The 16,369-nt window shown below is 53.4% G+C and overlaps 6 protein-coding genes across 6 annotated transcripts; 4 read left to right on the plus strand and 2 right to left on the minus strand.

The window, feature by feature from the left end:
* Window positions 1-58: 58 nt before the first annotated feature.
* Window positions 59-1,472, plus strand: J4E79_007375 (uncharacterized protein; the record flags this gene model as incomplete). Its single annotated transcript, XM_049356242.1, has 2 exons — window positions 59-935; window positions 1,000-1,472. 2 exons carry the CDS (start codon window positions 59-61, stop codon window positions 1,470-1,472), a joined length of 1,350 nt encoding a protein of 449 aa, XP_049209129.1.
* An 887-nt stretch (window positions 1,473-2,359) lies between these two features.
* On the plus strand, window positions 2,360-3,696 carry J4E79_007376 (uncharacterized protein; the record flags this gene model as incomplete). Its single annotated transcript, XM_049356243.1, has 3 exons — window positions 2,360-2,369; window positions 2,435-2,536; window positions 2,585-3,696. 3 exons carry the CDS (start codon window positions 2,360-2,362, stop codon window positions 3,694-3,696), a joined length of 1,224 nt encoding a protein of 407 aa, XP_049209130.1.
* A 3,348-nt stretch (window positions 3,697-7,044) lies between these two features.
* On the plus strand, window positions 7,045-8,872 carry J4E79_007377 (uncharacterized protein; the record flags this gene model as incomplete). Its single annotated transcript, XM_049356244.1, has 2 exons — window positions 7,045-7,893; window positions 7,946-8,872. The coding sequence occupies 2 exons, from the start codon at window positions 7,045-7,047 to the stop codon at window positions 8,870-8,872; spliced, it is 1,776 nt and encodes a 591-aa protein (XP_049209131.1).
* Window positions 8,873-9,503: 631 nt separating this feature from the next.
* J4E79_007378 (uncharacterized protein) lies at window positions 9,504-9,872 on the minus strand (the record flags this gene model as incomplete). Its single annotated transcript, XM_049356245.1, has 2 exons — window positions 9,504-9,575; window positions 9,627-9,872. 2 exons carry the CDS (start codon window positions 9,870-9,872, stop codon window positions 9,504-9,506), a joined length of 318 nt encoding a protein of 105 aa, XP_049209132.1.
* Window positions 9,873-11,572: 1,700 nt separating this feature from the next.
* J4E79_007379 (uncharacterized protein) lies at window positions 11,573-14,228 on the minus strand (the record flags this gene model as incomplete). Its single annotated transcript, XM_049356246.1, has 6 exons — window positions 11,573-11,978; window positions 12,195-12,500; window positions 12,532-12,764; window positions 12,860-13,296; window positions 13,346-13,884; window positions 14,026-14,228. The coding sequence occupies 6 exons, from the start codon at window positions 14,226-14,228 to the stop codon at window positions 11,573-11,575; spliced, it is 2,124 nt and encodes a 707-aa protein (XP_049209133.1).
* A 585-nt stretch (window positions 14,229-14,813) lies between these two features.
* Window positions 14,814-16,189, plus strand: J4E79_007380 (uncharacterized protein; the record flags this gene model as incomplete). The annotated part of the gene is made up of 2 exons (XM_049356247.1): window positions 14,814-14,978; window positions 15,095-16,189. 2 exons carry the CDS (start codon window positions 14,814-14,816, stop codon window positions 16,187-16,189), a joined length of 1,260 nt encoding a protein of 419 aa, XP_049209134.1.
* Window positions 16,190-16,369: the final 180 nt, after the last annotated feature.

The raw sequence follows: 16,369 nt of genomic DNA on the forward strand, positions 1-16,369 counted from the left end.
TGCTCATTCGAACCCCACAACCCCCATTCACCCGAATATAGCTCTCTCCTGAGCAACGATGGAAGCCGGAGCAGCCGGTGTGCTCTACGCAGCCGAGAACCTCCTGGAGGCCGGTGTAGCTCTCGTCAAGGGCATAACTCATCCGACATTGCCGATCAAGGCAAACCTCACGCGCATATCCTCTGTCCCGCTCCCTCGCTCGCATCACACGGTTTCGGTAGTCAAAGGCCGCGCATACATCTTTGGTGGAGAGACGGAAGCTGGCAACCTCGCAGACAATGACATGCACGTTGTCATCTTGCCGTCGAGCGGTGTTCTCGACGCCGACTACACCAAATACTCAGCCCGCGCGGCAAATGGCCTGGACGATGTACCGAACTCGAGAAGGGGACACACGGCTGCGGTCATTGGGGATAGTATTTACATGTTTGGTGGCGAAGGAGACGGTGTAACAGATGAGAAGGGACGGGTCTGGGTTTACGATACGATATCAAACACCTGGACCTATCTTGATCCAGCTGAGGGCACGCTGTTTCCCAGCCAGCGAATTGGCCACGCTTCGGCGAGCTCAGACCTCCCAGGCCCCAAGACGACGACGTACGTTGAGAAGGCACCGCAAGCCCCCGCCGATCCTGCGAAACACGTTCCCGAGCCGCCAGAAGCAAACTCATACGGAACCATCTTCGTGGTTGGAGGGCGCGAATGTTCGAGCAGCAATCTTGCCAACGATGCACTTGCGTTCGACGTCAAGACACGAACGTGGACCAACATACCTTCCCCATCAGGTCAGCCACGGGAAGGCGCAAGCCTGGCGCTCGTTGGGAGTCGCCTCTATCGGTTTGGTGGAAAGGGCATCGAGACATTTGCGTCAGGTGCGACGGAGTACGTGGACGCATCACATGTGTGGACACATGCAGAGCGCGGGACTACACCTGGTAAGTCTTGGCTGCACGAAGTGCATGTGAGACATATACTGACTTCGTACCTCTACCGCTGTAGTCACTAGTGGGTGGGGCTGGGAAGAAGTGAAGCACACCGAAGGTAGCACTGCTACAGCACCGCAGGCGCGCGCGAATGCAGGACTCGTGGGCGTCACCACAGGTCAAGGGCGACACTACTTGCTAGCTGTCGGCGGAGAGACTGAGAACGGAGATTACCTCGACGACATATGGGCACTGCAGCTCGCACCCGAGCGCTCCACGGCCGCAGCGACCAAGGATAACATACGCGCGGGTTTGAAGAGAGATACGCATGAATCGCAATGGGCTGAGGCGATATATCGATACGTAGACACAAAAGGCGAAGAGGAAAAGGAGATTCCAGGAAAGCCAAAGCGAGGCCTTGGAACGAGGGGGCATTTCGGTGTCGCCAAGGGTACCGAAGTCGACGGCGCGACGTGTGTAGTCTGGGGTGGAGTCGATGCGAACGGCAGTGTACTAAACGACGGTTGGATGATTACTGTTGACAGATAATCCGTCACGTTGTGCGCTCATGGATATAAATGCAGAATTTGGCCGACACGCGTCTGCGACCAACAATGCCTGGCTGTCTAGCACGTGGCAAACCTATGGACCGTCGCGATTTCCTGCTCTCCACCATACCAGACTGTCCTTGTCTTTCTGACTTTCTAGCTTCCTCTCTTGTGTGTGCGCATGACTTTGGGCGAGGATTCCGCTATCTCAAGCGCCTTGCCGTTGATAGTGCCGTGGAACAGACGCTTGGAGCAAGTATCGGCGCTGCCATGCGCGACCAGGGCAACCGAAACCCCAACAACCTGTCGAAGCCACGCTGCACCACATGTCACCTCGCCTTGGTCTTTTTCGCGCATCGCATTGGATGCTATCAAGCGGAGTTCGTGCCTTGTAACCGTCTTCTCGTGGCCATCGCGATCTTGTTGGCGGGTGGGTACAAAGGTGAAACAACAGAGCTGGCCCAATCAGGAAAGTGGCAGCAACAACACCACCAATCCGCCGCTCTTCCCATTTGATGAAGCAAGTACCCGCTTACAGCGATATAGACAGCCCTGCGAGGGCTTGGGACCTGTTTTAATAGCCACTAGCTACCATCGAGTGGCTGACAGCGGCACGAGGCCTGTAATGACGGGAGGGCCGACCCAGTAGAGTGCCGTTAGTAGACAGGACAGGGCCTGGGGCTTCTAGGCGCTATGCGCCCGTTTTATAGGTCATGGGGAGGATGGGGGTTAAGTATATTGCTTGCCCGGGGTGTTGTGCAAGCGACTGGACCCAAAGACGATTTTACGGGTTACGCTGCGGTTGAAGAGCGCGTACAACAGCAACGACTGCAGTCAGCTCATTACAATCTTTCAAGGAGCAAAGAAGATTCGGAAGAGTTATCAATCATGGGTTGGGGTAAGTCACTACCAAGCCGACTGTGCAGATGTACGAAAAGCGCTAAACATGTCATGCATCGATAGGTGGAGACTTGACACTGGTGAATGGGTCGCCATTCAGTTGGTCCTTGAATGGCCAACATTCGTATCAAATGGATACATGGAGTTGGCCAACAATCAACGCTGGTATGTATATTATCGATCGAAAGAAATACCTCCGCTGATTATGTGAAGGCCAGGCATCAAGAGTATACGTCGAGTTTGGGACGAGAGGAAACACCCGTGACGACGCAGGTGAGGCATACTACAACATCGACGGAACATCGGATAGGTTCACGGTACTCGGACGGAAGCCTTCGGACTATGCACTCACCATATCTCTGGATGACATGTCGACAAAGCAGAGTTCAAAAGGAGCGAAGGTCGACCTGGGATTTCGGCACAATGCCGCTATAAACTGGATCATGTCCACTGATGAGGCAGGAAACTGGTGGTCAAATAGCGGCAGTTACGCAGATTGGATGCAGCAAAGCATGGGCTCGCTGGCAAACAGGACGCTAAAGCACATCTGCATGCCAGGCTCCCATGATGCTGGTATGGGTACATTCAAACCTGGCACTATCGGCGCACACTTTGCCAACACTCAGACCCAGTATCTGGACTTTTACCAACAACTCGAAGCCGGCTCACGATTTTTCGACCTCCGTCCGGTGCTCTCAAGGGGCGAATGGGTAGCTGGTCACTACGGGCAAGTCGGCGACATTTGGCTTGGTGGAAATGGGCAGTCCCTTACAGACATCATACAGCAGATCAACGACTTCACTGCAAAGTACCAGGAACTCATCATCATAAATCTCAGCCACACCCTCGACACAGACAACCAGTATAAAGACCTCACGCAAACGCAATGGAACGATCTTTTCACGACACTAAAACGCATTAACAACCGTTATACCGTCAACAACCCCGGCACCACTGATCTCTCCACGCGCCGTCTGGGTGACTTCATTACAGATCGCGCCTCCGTTCTCATCATCGCGCAGGTACCAGATGATGTGACACTAGGCGACTTTGCAAACCAAGGATTCTATTCGGGCCGCAACTTTCCTTTCTACGACGAATACAGCAATAGCAACAATCTTGCTACTATGAAGAGCGACCAGCTGGCGAAGCTGAAGCAGAACCGGAATCTAGTCGCAGAGCAAAGTCAGAGGAAAGACATGTTCCACATCTTCTCATGGACGTTGACACAGCAACCTGAGGATGTGCTGATCTTTGATAAGGCCATCATGTTCGTTTCCCTCTATCCTGTTTTCTTAAACACACAAGCTTTCTCCAGAGGCTAATATACCATCAGGAACATGGCGGCCTCCGCTTTCGACGACCTGATAAGCGAGACGTGGAACGCGTTCACACCGCAAAGCTTTCCAAATGTGCTGTTTGTAGATAGTCTAGGGGTCAGGGATAAGAGTGTTGTTTTCCCGTTCGATAAGCCAAAGCAAGGGCTACCAACGAACTCCGACCTCGCAGCGTTTGCTGTGGCAGTGAATAATGGGATCGCGGGGAGGAATGGGGTTGTGACTGGGCGATGATGGAGAATAGATGGAAATGCTAAGAGAGGTTTCCATGTCATGATCTAGAGGATACAAGTATTCGAAATACCACATGTGTGATAAGTCATAGATGGTCTGTATAGACGCCTATTATGCTACACATCATTGTCAAATTTGTTGGCCAATGCTTCTGCGTAAAGTTGGCTCGTTCGCCTGATCGAACCGGGCTATCGGTGTTGTGGGGAGTGGAAAGGTCCGGAAAAGTGGAGGTTCTGATAACCAGATCTTTCTCCCATCTCAGTGGTCCCAAAGCCTAGCATTCGGAGTGTAGAGAAGCATACCGAGCTCATCTGTATCAGTCCATGATGCAGTATGCGCATGAGACTGTGTATGATTGGCACAAAACGTGTAAATGGTGAGCATCTTGTTGTCGTATTGCTCGTCAGGCCTCCCCGGCATGCTCGGCTTGATGTGCGCTCTAAAGCGAGATGGTTGCGATGAAAGTCTTGTTTGGAGGCGCAAAAGTCGGTCAAACAGCCATAGTGGATCCAGGTAAACGATTTCCGCTCTCTTCTTCCTCATCGCATCTCGATCTCGGCTGTACGTTACAATGATCTACATTTGGAATACTGATCATCGCTTTTTTCGTGCAGGTACCCGTTGTCGAGGATCTGCGACTGATCAGCAGCGGGGTGCCAACCCTCTGTGCGACAACCAAGTGTGCCGTTCGCGCAGGTTACCGATGCTTGCTTATGGGCATAGAGCAATGTTTGGTTCGACCTATCGCCTAGCAGTTCAGGCGTCGTACGAAAGACATGTGCGCTGGCGGAAGAAAGCATCTATGTTAGTGGGGAGAAAAGGAAGGTGGCTCCTAGCACGTCAGATGCTCAGTCGGACTCTGACCCCTGAGGCGTCATGTAGGTTGACTTTCCAAAGCTGCAGCCATCATGCTCATCCTGCAATACGAGTACTTGCGGAACTACGGCATGCGCCAAGTGCCATGGGATGGAGTGGGTGCTTGTTCTTGCTTAGCAAGAGAAGCGATACGGGTTGTGGACGCCTTGCTTCTCCACATAGTTTGCTTGGCTCAACCGCCCCTTGAGGATGCTTGATCGGACGTAAGAGGAGAAAAAGTATACAAAACGGCAGTCAATATTGACTGTTCGGATAGTTAACCGTGCTATCCGATTGTTGCCATTTTGGCAGGGTAAATTACTAACTCCGAGGTGGAGTACAGTGATTGTCTGAGTCGAACAAGGGTCGAAAGTGATCCTTGAGATCCCAGCTCGCGCGGCGTCGGGAAGTGGAAGTTTTCGATTCGCGACCGGTAGTCTACCTAGGTACCTGTCGCTGTACTGGCCACAAACGATCATCGCAGCCGTTGAATGCAGTAGGCCTAAGATTTGCTAAGGATCGGTCGTGCTGTTGCTTACTCCTCCGCACGAGAAGGGTTTGTCTATCGCAATCTCGTTTCGTCGAGTCAAGCGATCGGGACGAGGCTGAAGAACCTAGTCATCTCAGCAAAAGCTTGTCTCATAACAGAAAAGCAATATATTAAAATAGACTCGGTCTTTATTCCTTGCGATATTCCCGAGGCATATACAGCTCCATCTCTGCATGCCATGGTGGAGTGGAGGTTTTGGAGTTGCTGCCTGAATCAGACGTGCGAGTGGTTAGCTGCATGAAAACGAAGAGGGATACGAGGTCCTCCCGTGCCCCTTGAATCCAATTGCATCGTCGCAAGAGTTTCTGTATCCTGCGCGGCTTGCAACAGTGGTTGCGTGCTGCACGCCACCATCATGTGGCATGAAATTTCTGCGCCCGTAAGCGGTAGTGGTTCGCGATGAGTATCGATAAACCGAGACGTGTGTTGGCGGAAGCAAGCATGCTGTAAAGTGCTGAGGGTGGGAGCGCTTAGATGGGCCTCGCTTGACGGCGCACGTGATTGGCTCATCTTGGGCCATCGGAAGCCCACTTGACTCCAATTTTCCTCGGAAGTGCGGGTGCCTGGGCCAGAAGGGCCAGAAGAGACATCCTCCACTGCAGCGGAATTGCGCATCATGCTACCTTTCGCGGACGAATCTCCATGCAATTGCATGGCTGTGCGACAGAGACCCGGACTCAAACGACGACTTACACGATGGCTTGTTGGTGATGCGGGGTGGATCTCTTAACCCGAACAAGCTCTCTCCAAGAGATGTAACCGTCGGTTGGGCGTGCTCGGCAGCTGTTGCCAATGCGCCAGTGCAGGTCGATGCTTTCGTGGCTCAACGCCATGGCTGAAGGGCCGTCTACTCGGATTACTGAGTGCGGCACCGTCAGACTGTCTGACCGACAATGGAAGACGTCACATCGCCTCGCCCGCGGGGTCCTCCAATAGCTAAGTGATAATTTTCTAGCGTCTCACAGCAACATCATCGCAACATGTTGAACAGCGACCGCGCGAAACCGATATGCGCCAAGCAACTGGATAGTGACAGGCGGCAGTGGAGACCGGCTGCTTGAATCACTCGATGTTTCGAGCAATTACCGGTCGACAGCCGTCACGTCAGAGGCGTTCAAGAATAACATTTCGGATGGCACTGATAGCAAAACACGTTTCAAACGGCTCGGATCAACAATCACGTTCTATTTTCGCTCCACGACGTGACAGCAATGCGGTTCCTGCATGGCAAAGGAGCGCGTGCCACCAACAACCCATGAGGAAAGCTCCCAATCGCGCATCATGTCCGCCCGAAGCGAAGCCGGCGCCGCGGGTCGAGAGCTTGAATCTGCCAGTGCCAGGGGCCCGCGGCACACCAAGCTTTCTTTTCTACGCTGACCGGCATCTGCAGGCAAGAGTCGAGAGCGCTAGTCGTAACGCGAGTCAACCTTAGCACCAGGCCTTTACGGGGATTGCTGGCTAACCGTCGATCATTCTTACCCTTCATAAGATGATTCTACCCGCATGCCGTGATGACTTTTCTTGGTACCTTCTGTTCGAAGTCCTAATCTTACCTTCTTGTGATCCGTCTTTCGTTCCGGTCCAAGGTCCTTCAGTGTGTCGTCGTTATTGACCACCACTATCCACTCGCTCATCTCTTAATCCGACTATCAGAACAACTTTAATTCCGTAATTCGAACCGACCGCATTCTTACAACATGCACTACTCCGCGGCTCTCGCTGCCGTTGCAGCCATCACTCCTCTCGTCAACGCCCATGGCGCCGGTCTGCCCAACATCATTGGCTTAAACCCGAGGGACCTCCGGGCCCGCGACCTACTTTCTCGCACTGGAGCTCGATTCACCGGAGTTAACGAGCTTCTACAACCCAAGACTCAGGTCAAGAACAAGGTCGTGGCCCGTCAGGACGACCGCCAGTGTGGTGCGGGTGTCGGCAACTGTCCCGCTGGCCAGTGCTGCTCAGGTGCTGGCTACTGTGGCACAGAAGATGACTACTGCTACTCCCCTGGATGCGATTACGAGCACGGCTCTGGCTGCCCCGAGAACGCCACCCCAGGTGGCACCAACACCACTTCCATCGCCCGTACCAAGGTCGGCAATGTCGAGTACGGTGGCGCTGGTATCTACGGCTGCACCACGCCCGGCACAGTTGCCATCACCTACGACGACGGCCCACAAAAGGTCTTCACCAGCCACATTCTCGATGTCATGGCTTCCTACAACGCCAAGGCTACTTTCTTCATCACTGGAAACAACATCAACAAGGGACAGATTGACATCACTCCCGAGTTCAGCAGTGTTCTCAAGCGCATGGACTCTGAGGGCCACCAGCTTGCTTCTCACACCTGGACCCACTTGGACCTGAGCGCCATCTCCAAGCAGGACCGTTACAACCAGATGGTCAAGAACGAGATGGCTCTTCGCAACATCGTCGGCAAGATCCCCACCTACATGCGTCCCCCGTACTCCAGCTGCACTGCTGAGTCAGGCTGCGAGAAGGACATGGCTGACCTCGGTTACCACGTCACATACTTCAACCTTGATACCGTATGCACTTCCTTCATGTCTTCGAAGGGTTCAATTGCTGACATTATAACAGGATGATTACGAACACGACAGCACTACCCTCATCCAATACTCCAAGGATGTTTTCCTGGGCAACGTCACCAGCGGTCCCGCAGCCAGCAACCAGTGGCTCGAGATCGGTCACGATATCCATGAGCAGACTGCCATGAACCTGACCGAGTACATGCTCTCCACCCTCACGCAGCTCGGATACAAGGCCGTTACCGTTGGTGACTGCCTTGGTGACCCCAAGGAGAACTGGTACCGCACTGCTGGTGGTGCTGGCTCTGGCAACGCGCCTAACCCCGCCACTTCTGCCGGTGCCCCCGCTGCCACTGGAACCAAGCAGGTTACCACTGATGCTACTTGCGGTGGTACTAAGGGATACACCTGCTTGGGATCTACCTTCGGCAACTGCTGCAGCGCTGCCGGTTACTGCGGTACCACTTCGGCCTACTGCGGAACTGGCTGCCAATCTGGCTTCGGTAACTGCGGCAGCAACGGTGTTGCCCCTACCACCACAACCACTAAGGCTGCTACGCCTACCAAGGCTACTACCTCCAAGGCCCCCGTCGCTTCTGCCGCTGGCAAGGTCTCCACTGACGGCTCATGCGGTGGTACTTCTGGCTTCACCTGCGCTGGCTCATCCTTCGGTAACTGCTGCTCACAGTACGGCTGGTGCGGAAGCACTACTGACCACTGCTCCACTGGCTGCAACTCCGCATTCGGTACCTGCACTGGCACTGGAGCATCCGCCACTAAGCAGGCCGCTACCACTACCAGCAAGGCCGCTGCCGCGCCCACCAAGAAGGCATCTACTGACGGATCCTGCGCTGGAACCTCTGGCTTCACATGCTCTGGCTCCTCTTTCGGAAACTGCTGCTCCCAGTACGGCTGGTGTGGAAGCACTACCGGTCACTGCGGTGCTGGCTGCCAGGGCACTTTCGGTACCTGCAATTAAGTTAACCAATTGGTGACTTTCCCTTTTCATTCCAGTAGAAATAATGCGCCCACATGAGGGGACTATCTGTACATTTGTATCAACATAGGGCGGCGTCAAGCCTATCAATGACATGACGAGGTCAAAAAAGGAGCGATTTCACCTCCATACCGTGTTCTCATACAATGAAACCATGTACTTCATTAGATCAAAACCCTGCACAAACCTGTATACCAGGTGTTGCGAGTAGGCTGGGGACGAGGAGTAGATGTAGAAATTCGCATTGTCGAAGCATGAAAAAGCATAAAAACGATCAATACACAATAAACATTCAGTATCTTGCATGCAATCCTTCATTCAACCATTCAAGACGAGCTTATCGCAAGATTTGCAACAATGTCGGCTTACTGCCAAATCACTGGTTCCTGCACCAAAGGCACTGAGAATATTTGAGCTGGCCAGCGATTTCATTGAGGAGCGAGTGTGTTTAAACTACCACCAAGGAGATACATGCAAGTCGCTCGTGAGAGCCGTCATCCCAGTCTACACCAGACACTGCAGGTCTAATGTTGATGGACCATGTCCCTCCGAACACTCCATCCTCGTACATTCCCCAACCCGAAATGGGCATCAGAATGTCAGCTATCATCGTTTACTCGGGGCAAAGGCCGTTCTCAGTCAAGAAGTCGCCGAGAGCATCGACGCATCCAGCGCAGCCGCAGAGCTGAGTCAAGTCAATGGGAGTGGGAAATGGAAAGACAATGGGAGGAAATACCGAAGGAGCACCACCGGAAACACAGGCAACGACTGCGGCAACGCCAGCGGGTCCGGTTGCAATACCTGCTGCAATGCAGAAAGCGGCACCGACAACAGCAGCGCAGTCGAAGATGCTGCAGTCGGCTTGCTGGGCAGCGAACTGAATGGCACTGGTCATCTGTTGGTTCTCGCGCTTGGCGATCTCGTTGGGAGCGGCGGCAGCGAGGCCAGCAAGGGCGGCAATGGTCATGGTGGAGAAACGCATGTTGATGGTTTGAGGAGGTGTTGAGCGAAAGGCTGGTGATGTAGTGAAGGTAATGATGTTATGATGTTGAAGCTTGGTGAGTTCTTTCAGGTCGGCTTCTGGCCGTCCTTTATACTTTCTCATCCTCACGCAGTCCTCTTTCTTTCTTCATCACCGCTGACTTCGATCGGTCAACTCTCCCAGTCCTCTCGGACGCACACAAAGTTATCACTGTCCCGAACTGGGTTACTGTCTCGGGGTTGAGAGCCTTCCTGAGGCTATTACCACATAACTGTCCGTCATTTTGCCCACTTAGCGTTCTGCGACTACTCACCGCAGAGCTTGACTGACAACCATGAGGCGCACACGGTGTTTCTCGACTGGCAATGACGGTGGTGGTAAGCTGATCGCATAAGGGGTGGAGGTGTTCGGGCGTCGAGACACAAAGACAGTGTTCTGGGCGATGACTATGTGCATGCAGCAACCGGCATATGAAGTTCGCAGAATAGAACTACTATGGTGATTCGTCGTCGTGACAATCTCAAGCACCTTGGCGGGATCAATGTAGTGAAGATCGCCCTAGGTTACACGACAGTTAATATGGCTATATTACTAGGGCTGGCCCGGTCAGACACTTACTAACTTCTTCTCCAGTACATCGTATGTCTTACATTGGCCTGCGGAGGAGGCGCTACTTACCCCGAAACGGTTGTGGCTGGGGAATCTGCTACCGAAAGCGGCCGCAGTAAGGTTGACCGCACATGCTGGCTGACCACTGATTGAAGCCATTTGCCAGCACCAGGCGGTCAAAAGAAGATGGGCTGCTTAGTTATCTTGGCTCTCATGCAGCCAGCACTTTCATGCAGCCAGCACCTAGGTACCCGCAGCGCCTTCAGCCTCTGCCGTGACTCTAATTCGAATGCCTATCCCATCAAGACAGACTACATCGTCCTGTTATTTTTGCAGAGTGCTCGTATAGAATGCGACTTCGCTGTTTGTAGCTTTCTATTAGTAGAGTGGAAGGTAAATCCTTTCTTCGATCGACATTCACGCTGCATGTCTTGAACCAAGGTGCCAGGCTACATTATCTTATTCTCGGCCTAGATTCTGGTGAGCACGTAAGGGAAGAGGCGTGTAGATCTACCTTAACGATTAGTGGAGAATGGCAAGTCCCAATGTCACCTCGGCATGCGGTAGAGCGGGCAGTCTCTACCTAGTCTTTGAGTAGTCAGAACTACTGTACTCGCAGAATGAGCAGCCCCACGTGTTCGGCTCGTCGCGCACATGCTGTAGTTCATTAGACTCTTACCCTAGTCAACAAGGTGTAAGAAGCTGACTTCAAGCGCTCGGTCCACAAATAAGTAAGCAGATCGCATGCGAGAATACGAAAGCACACACCTTTCTTCTAGTCAGCATCTGCCTAACGCGGTCGGATAGAGATGATCTTGGAAATGCAGAGATCTTAGCATCCAGAGAATACAGTCCTTCAACTGAGACGAGTGGCAACATCGCTATACTAGAGCCCCACGATACAGCTATGCGCCCTTGACCCTCTTATGTTCAGCTGTATTGAAGTGGGTCTGCACGTGTAGAGCGATCTATGGACAAACCAGTCATAGTCTCAGTCACATATCGGCGAAATTGTCCTTTGTGGTGTTCATGTCCCATCCTCCATTCCAATACGCCTGTTCTGATGCGTAGAAGAACTTGTTTCGTGGGACCTAGAGGTAGACGGACGTGATGTTGTTACTCCACTCCTGGTACTTTGCCAACGCCAGTGCGCGAGCAGGAAACCCAGCGTCTAGCTGCAAGAATACAGTAGACTTTTCGATGGTGTCATAGAACCTGTTACGGCATTTCAGTTTCACCTCCTTGCAAGTAAGGCGGAGAGACAGGATGTCGCACGAGGATACACCATTATCGTCGATAAACCAAAGGAGGAGTTCCATCGGAAGGGTTGGAAGTGATGCAGCAGGATGTCGCGATGAATCTGGCATTGCTCGATGAACGTAGCGGGGGAAGCCTACTGAGCGGATGACATTCAGTTTGCTCATGCGGTCTACGAGCATAGTGGCGATGGTTTTTGTGTTGTGCTTGGTGACGCAGATGAACTTTTCGACTATGGATCTGCGTGGACCACTCAGCCGGACGATCACCTCTTCGGATCGAACCCGAGGCGTCAAGAAATGGCCCCAGGTAGATCGGCTCTTCCTCCCGTAAGTATAGTCGTCTTACATTCTCAGCACATGCTGATAGGAAGCGCAGGTTGACACCCCCGTCCCATCTCTACACGGCCCTCCCTCGCACGCCAACCTACGAAAAGCTGAACACCCTGGAGCCTACGTTGAGATTAGGTCACCTACTTTGCAAGTCTTTGTCTTGATGTAGTCTGCAGACCTATTCGGCGCTTTTCTTAAATGAGCTGCTTGTACAGACTGATCCGTGCATTGCCAGCCGACGAGCTCGATGACGATTTCCACGTATTCGTTATCTTCTGCTCCTTTAATGTCCATCTCGTTCACATACTGCCCCATCCTTCCTCTCTCCGCCGATGTGCTCTCGATGCTCTTGCGAAGGGCTTCCTTGGTGCGCTGAGTGACAGCCACACGGGCAAATTTCCGCTGAACGATACGTTCGTCCAACTTTCCCCTGAGTTCCATGATCGCGGCCTCCTCGATACCCCCCCATCATCTTTTCGCACTTGCCGATGTTGCGGCTCTCGATGCTGTATACTTCTTCGGGCAAGATGAGGTTGCACTCTTGCAGCTTGTGGTGGATTTGGCTTAGGATGCCGTGTAGGTCGGCCTCGAATTTCTTGTACTCAGGGTCTAAGATGATCATCTGGCGTACGCGTGCGTGGACCTCTTGCTTCAGAGATCTGCCTGGTACTCCGGACGATGCGTCCTTGGTCCACTGCAGTTCGGCGAGATTAGCGAACATACAACAGTTGTGTGCGTGAGAGGGCTCTCTTGAGTGGGCAAATTATACTGGAAAGAGAAAGTGCTTACGAGTCGATTGGAGGGCGAGAAGAATTTACGTATGGATGCATCTTCGAGTTGCACGCCACCCAGCCTGAATGAAGTCATGTCCCTTCGGTCGAAGCCATGCTTGTCGTAATGGCGGAGAGTATCTGGGTTGCTCGCGCGGTGGCCGAGTAGCGCCATTGCGTCCTCGCTTGAATACTCGCTCTTCGCTTCCTGCGCCGCCTGTCGTCGGAACGAATACATAGAAAAGTAACAAAGGATCCCGACGGCGAGGCTGAAGTCCTGTAGGTGTTTGTTTAGGGCGACTTGTCGCATTTCTTGATCTGGTATGAGTTGGCCCTTCGTATTAGCCACGACGAAGACTGCCTGCCTGGCGACTTCTCCTCTGGTTACAGGGAAACGAATAGCGGCGTTGGTCAGCAGATCGTCTAGCGGGTGAACGAACAGGCCGCGAGTATACGCTATGGAAGGTCAGTGTATGAACCTGATTCTCGAACGTCCACGACTTACCTTCCGCAAACAGGAGGGCACCGATGTCTAATTGGAGGCGCTCTTGTTTGGGGGCAGAAAAGAACTCTCTGGAGCCGTCCCGGCTGCTCTGTCGGTGCGGGTCCTGGTGTCCTTTGTTGAAGCGAAACGTTACCAGGCAAGAGTAGTTTTGTTCGAACCTCTCGAACTTTACGTCGGACCACTGGAGTGTATGAGCCTCAGTGCGCGTGGGTATGCTGTCGCTCATAGCGCCGCCGCGGGGAGCACCCTGCTGGTAGCCCTTGCTGACCGTAATCGAGCCTGGACGGGCGGCGGTGATGTATGCTACCACCCATGCGATATAGTGCTGCTTCGTTTGCAGCACACTGTCTTGGAGTGTCATGACCCTGGCATACATCAGACCCAGCTCGAGCTCGCCGAGTTCATTTCGCTCTCGGCTTCTTGTCAATATTCCTTGTTCGACGGCGACCATATGGATGTGTCCCGACACACGGGAGTGGTAGTCGGTCTCGATGGATCGGAAGTTGTGCGTATACGTATCGATCCAAAATTGGAGTGCACTTTTTAGCTACCAAAGGGACCTCGCCTGGGAGGTGTTAGCCTCTATCTGGTGTGGGATTTGGATGTGACTTGCCTCGACTTTGTCAGAGAGTCTACCCTCCGACACCATCGCCATGCATTCGAGGAAGCCACAGACGTACCCAATGAGGGTCTCGCTTCTGTACATCGTTTTCTCGTCGTCAATCTCGTAGATCGTTTGGCAGTACTGACAGTAATTGCTGCGGGCTTGCTTTCGACGCGCAATTGTACCAGGTGATTGATGGTCACAGAAGCGGGATCGCGCCGATGTGGCTTTGAGATTCTCTTTCTGCTCATCGCTCAGTGCAGCCAATCGCGCGGCCATCCTAGCTGAAGGGGGCTGGGGTGGGGTAATCAATGGCATCGCGTTGTAGTCGGTCGGCAGACAGTGAGTCGGCAGTGGCAAGCGGGGAGGTAGAAGTATTCGATGTATAGGCTCGGGGTCGCAGGTGCTGTCGATGGGAAGGTACAGTCAAACGCCGAGAAAACGAGGATGAAGGCTACGGAGGACTAGCGGTGGAGAATGGTGAGTGCAGTGTTTGGGTAGGTGAGGTTTGCTTGGCGCGTGGGTTGGGAAGGCGCGAGGCACTGCATCCTACCTCACCTCGCGGCATCTTCTCCCCATTCGCTTCTTCTGCCAATCTTCCGTATCGCTCGCGTGTCTTCTTCGTCTGCTCCGCGTCTTCCCTTTCACTTCTCTTCTCCTTCTCCTGCTGCTACGCGCCTGCTAATCCTTCCACACGCTGCGCGTGTACAGGCTGGCATCTTAAACCTCATTTCGGCGCCTCCATAATTCTATCTTTATCACGGGCTTTTATTCTCTGTTTTTTGTCTTTCGCCGCGTTACGTTCCCGCAAAGCACTATATCAGATCTTACTTCGCATATTCCGCGCCTTCCCGTCCTACTCCAATGTCTAAACATCCCGTTCAGAGACTGGCGCAAGACGAGGCGCTCGAGAGCAGCAGCGATGATTTCGAGGAGAAGCTGGAAGCCTTCAATGCTCTGGGGACGAAGGGCAACATGAAGCAATTCCTCGTTGAACTGAACGCCACCATCCCCAGGTCCAAGGACCAAGTACGACTCACTAGAAACGTACCCGATCTAAGGAGTCGGTACTGCGAGTATCCCAGAAGAGTATGATCTTGCATCGCTGCATCTACTCCTCGTCCGCTAACTGACCTTCCTTGCAGTCCGCCGAGTTGCCTGCAACGAACACTCCTACAACACCCTCAGCGAATCGCCCAGCAGCGGCGCCACAGTCAGCGGCACCAAAGCGCGTGAAGCGTGCCACGCGAACGGAACAGAGCGAAGATGTTGGCGACAAGACCATTGACGATTCCCAAGACACGATGCCAGGTATGCTCTCGCGTCTGTTTGTGACAGACGCAGTGCAGCTTTCGACACCCATACTGGCCTGTCTCAACGCCCTGGGGTCTCCGCTGAGTGCTGTCGCGGTGCAGAAGCAGGACAGCGAAGACTTGACGACCAGACTTTCTCCGTTGGTTGAGCCCATCTCCACCCTCATCACGGCTCGGGACTCCATCATTCCGACACACAGCCATCTCGATAATTTCGGTCGGTTAGCTGTTGCACTCCGCAAGCACCCGATCACTGCCCCGGCCTACCTTGGACCCTTCCTCGCCAGTCTACACTTCACGCTTGTCGAGAGCCAAGAGGACGCAGAAGAGTCGGGGGACACCAGCGCGAGCCACCAAGAGGCTGCAGTCTCAGCTGAGCTAGACGTCCTCTCAAACGAGGTCAATCGCGCTTTCGATGTATGGAGTTCCAAATTCCCCCCGCCACCTTCCGACTCGTTGTTGTACCTAGTGGACTTTGACAAGGATGAGAGGGTAACACTCAGAGCATTTGGGAGAAAGTACATTACGAAGAACCCCGAGCTCGGCAAGAGGGAGGCGGCGAGAGCTGTCTTGCTCGCTGCCTACACAGAAATCTTGGCAAGCTGGCCGGTCGGACAAGGGGGGTCGCTGGCGTCGGCAAAGAGCGTGTTGGTAAAGGCAAGGAAGAACGTCAATCTACTCAAGGGCAAGCCTCCGTCTACCAAGAGTCCTAACTGTGAGGTGGGTGACAAGGAGGAAGAAGGGGAGAAGACGGACAAGCCGAATGCGCTAAGACAGATGCCAGTGGTAATCGACGACGACGGTGACGACAAGGAGGAATACGAAGGGGCGGACAAGCCGAAGGCGCGAAGACGGATGCCAGTGGTGGCCGAGGTCGGCGAGGAGGAGGAGGAGGATCAGGATTTAGTCACTATCGCTGGGAAATAGGTAGCCAATTGCACTTTGAGCTTACGCGTCTACAATACAAGAGTTGAGATGAGGATATCTGCGTATTGTCAGCAAAACTACGCTTTTCATGGGCTGGTCGTGAGTTGTGCAATATTTACCGCTGTAGTTCATAATTACTGTTGCTCGGCTTGATGTCGCGATAGGGACAGGTCATCGGCA

Source organism: Alternaria viburni (assembly GCF_023758015.1).
Source record: "Alternaria viburni strain BMP 2772 chromosome Unknown scaffold_16, whole genome shotgun sequence".
NCBI classification, from domain to species: domain Eukaryota; kingdom Fungi; phylum Ascomycota; class Dothideomycetes; order Pleosporales; family Pleosporaceae; genus Alternaria; species Alternaria viburni.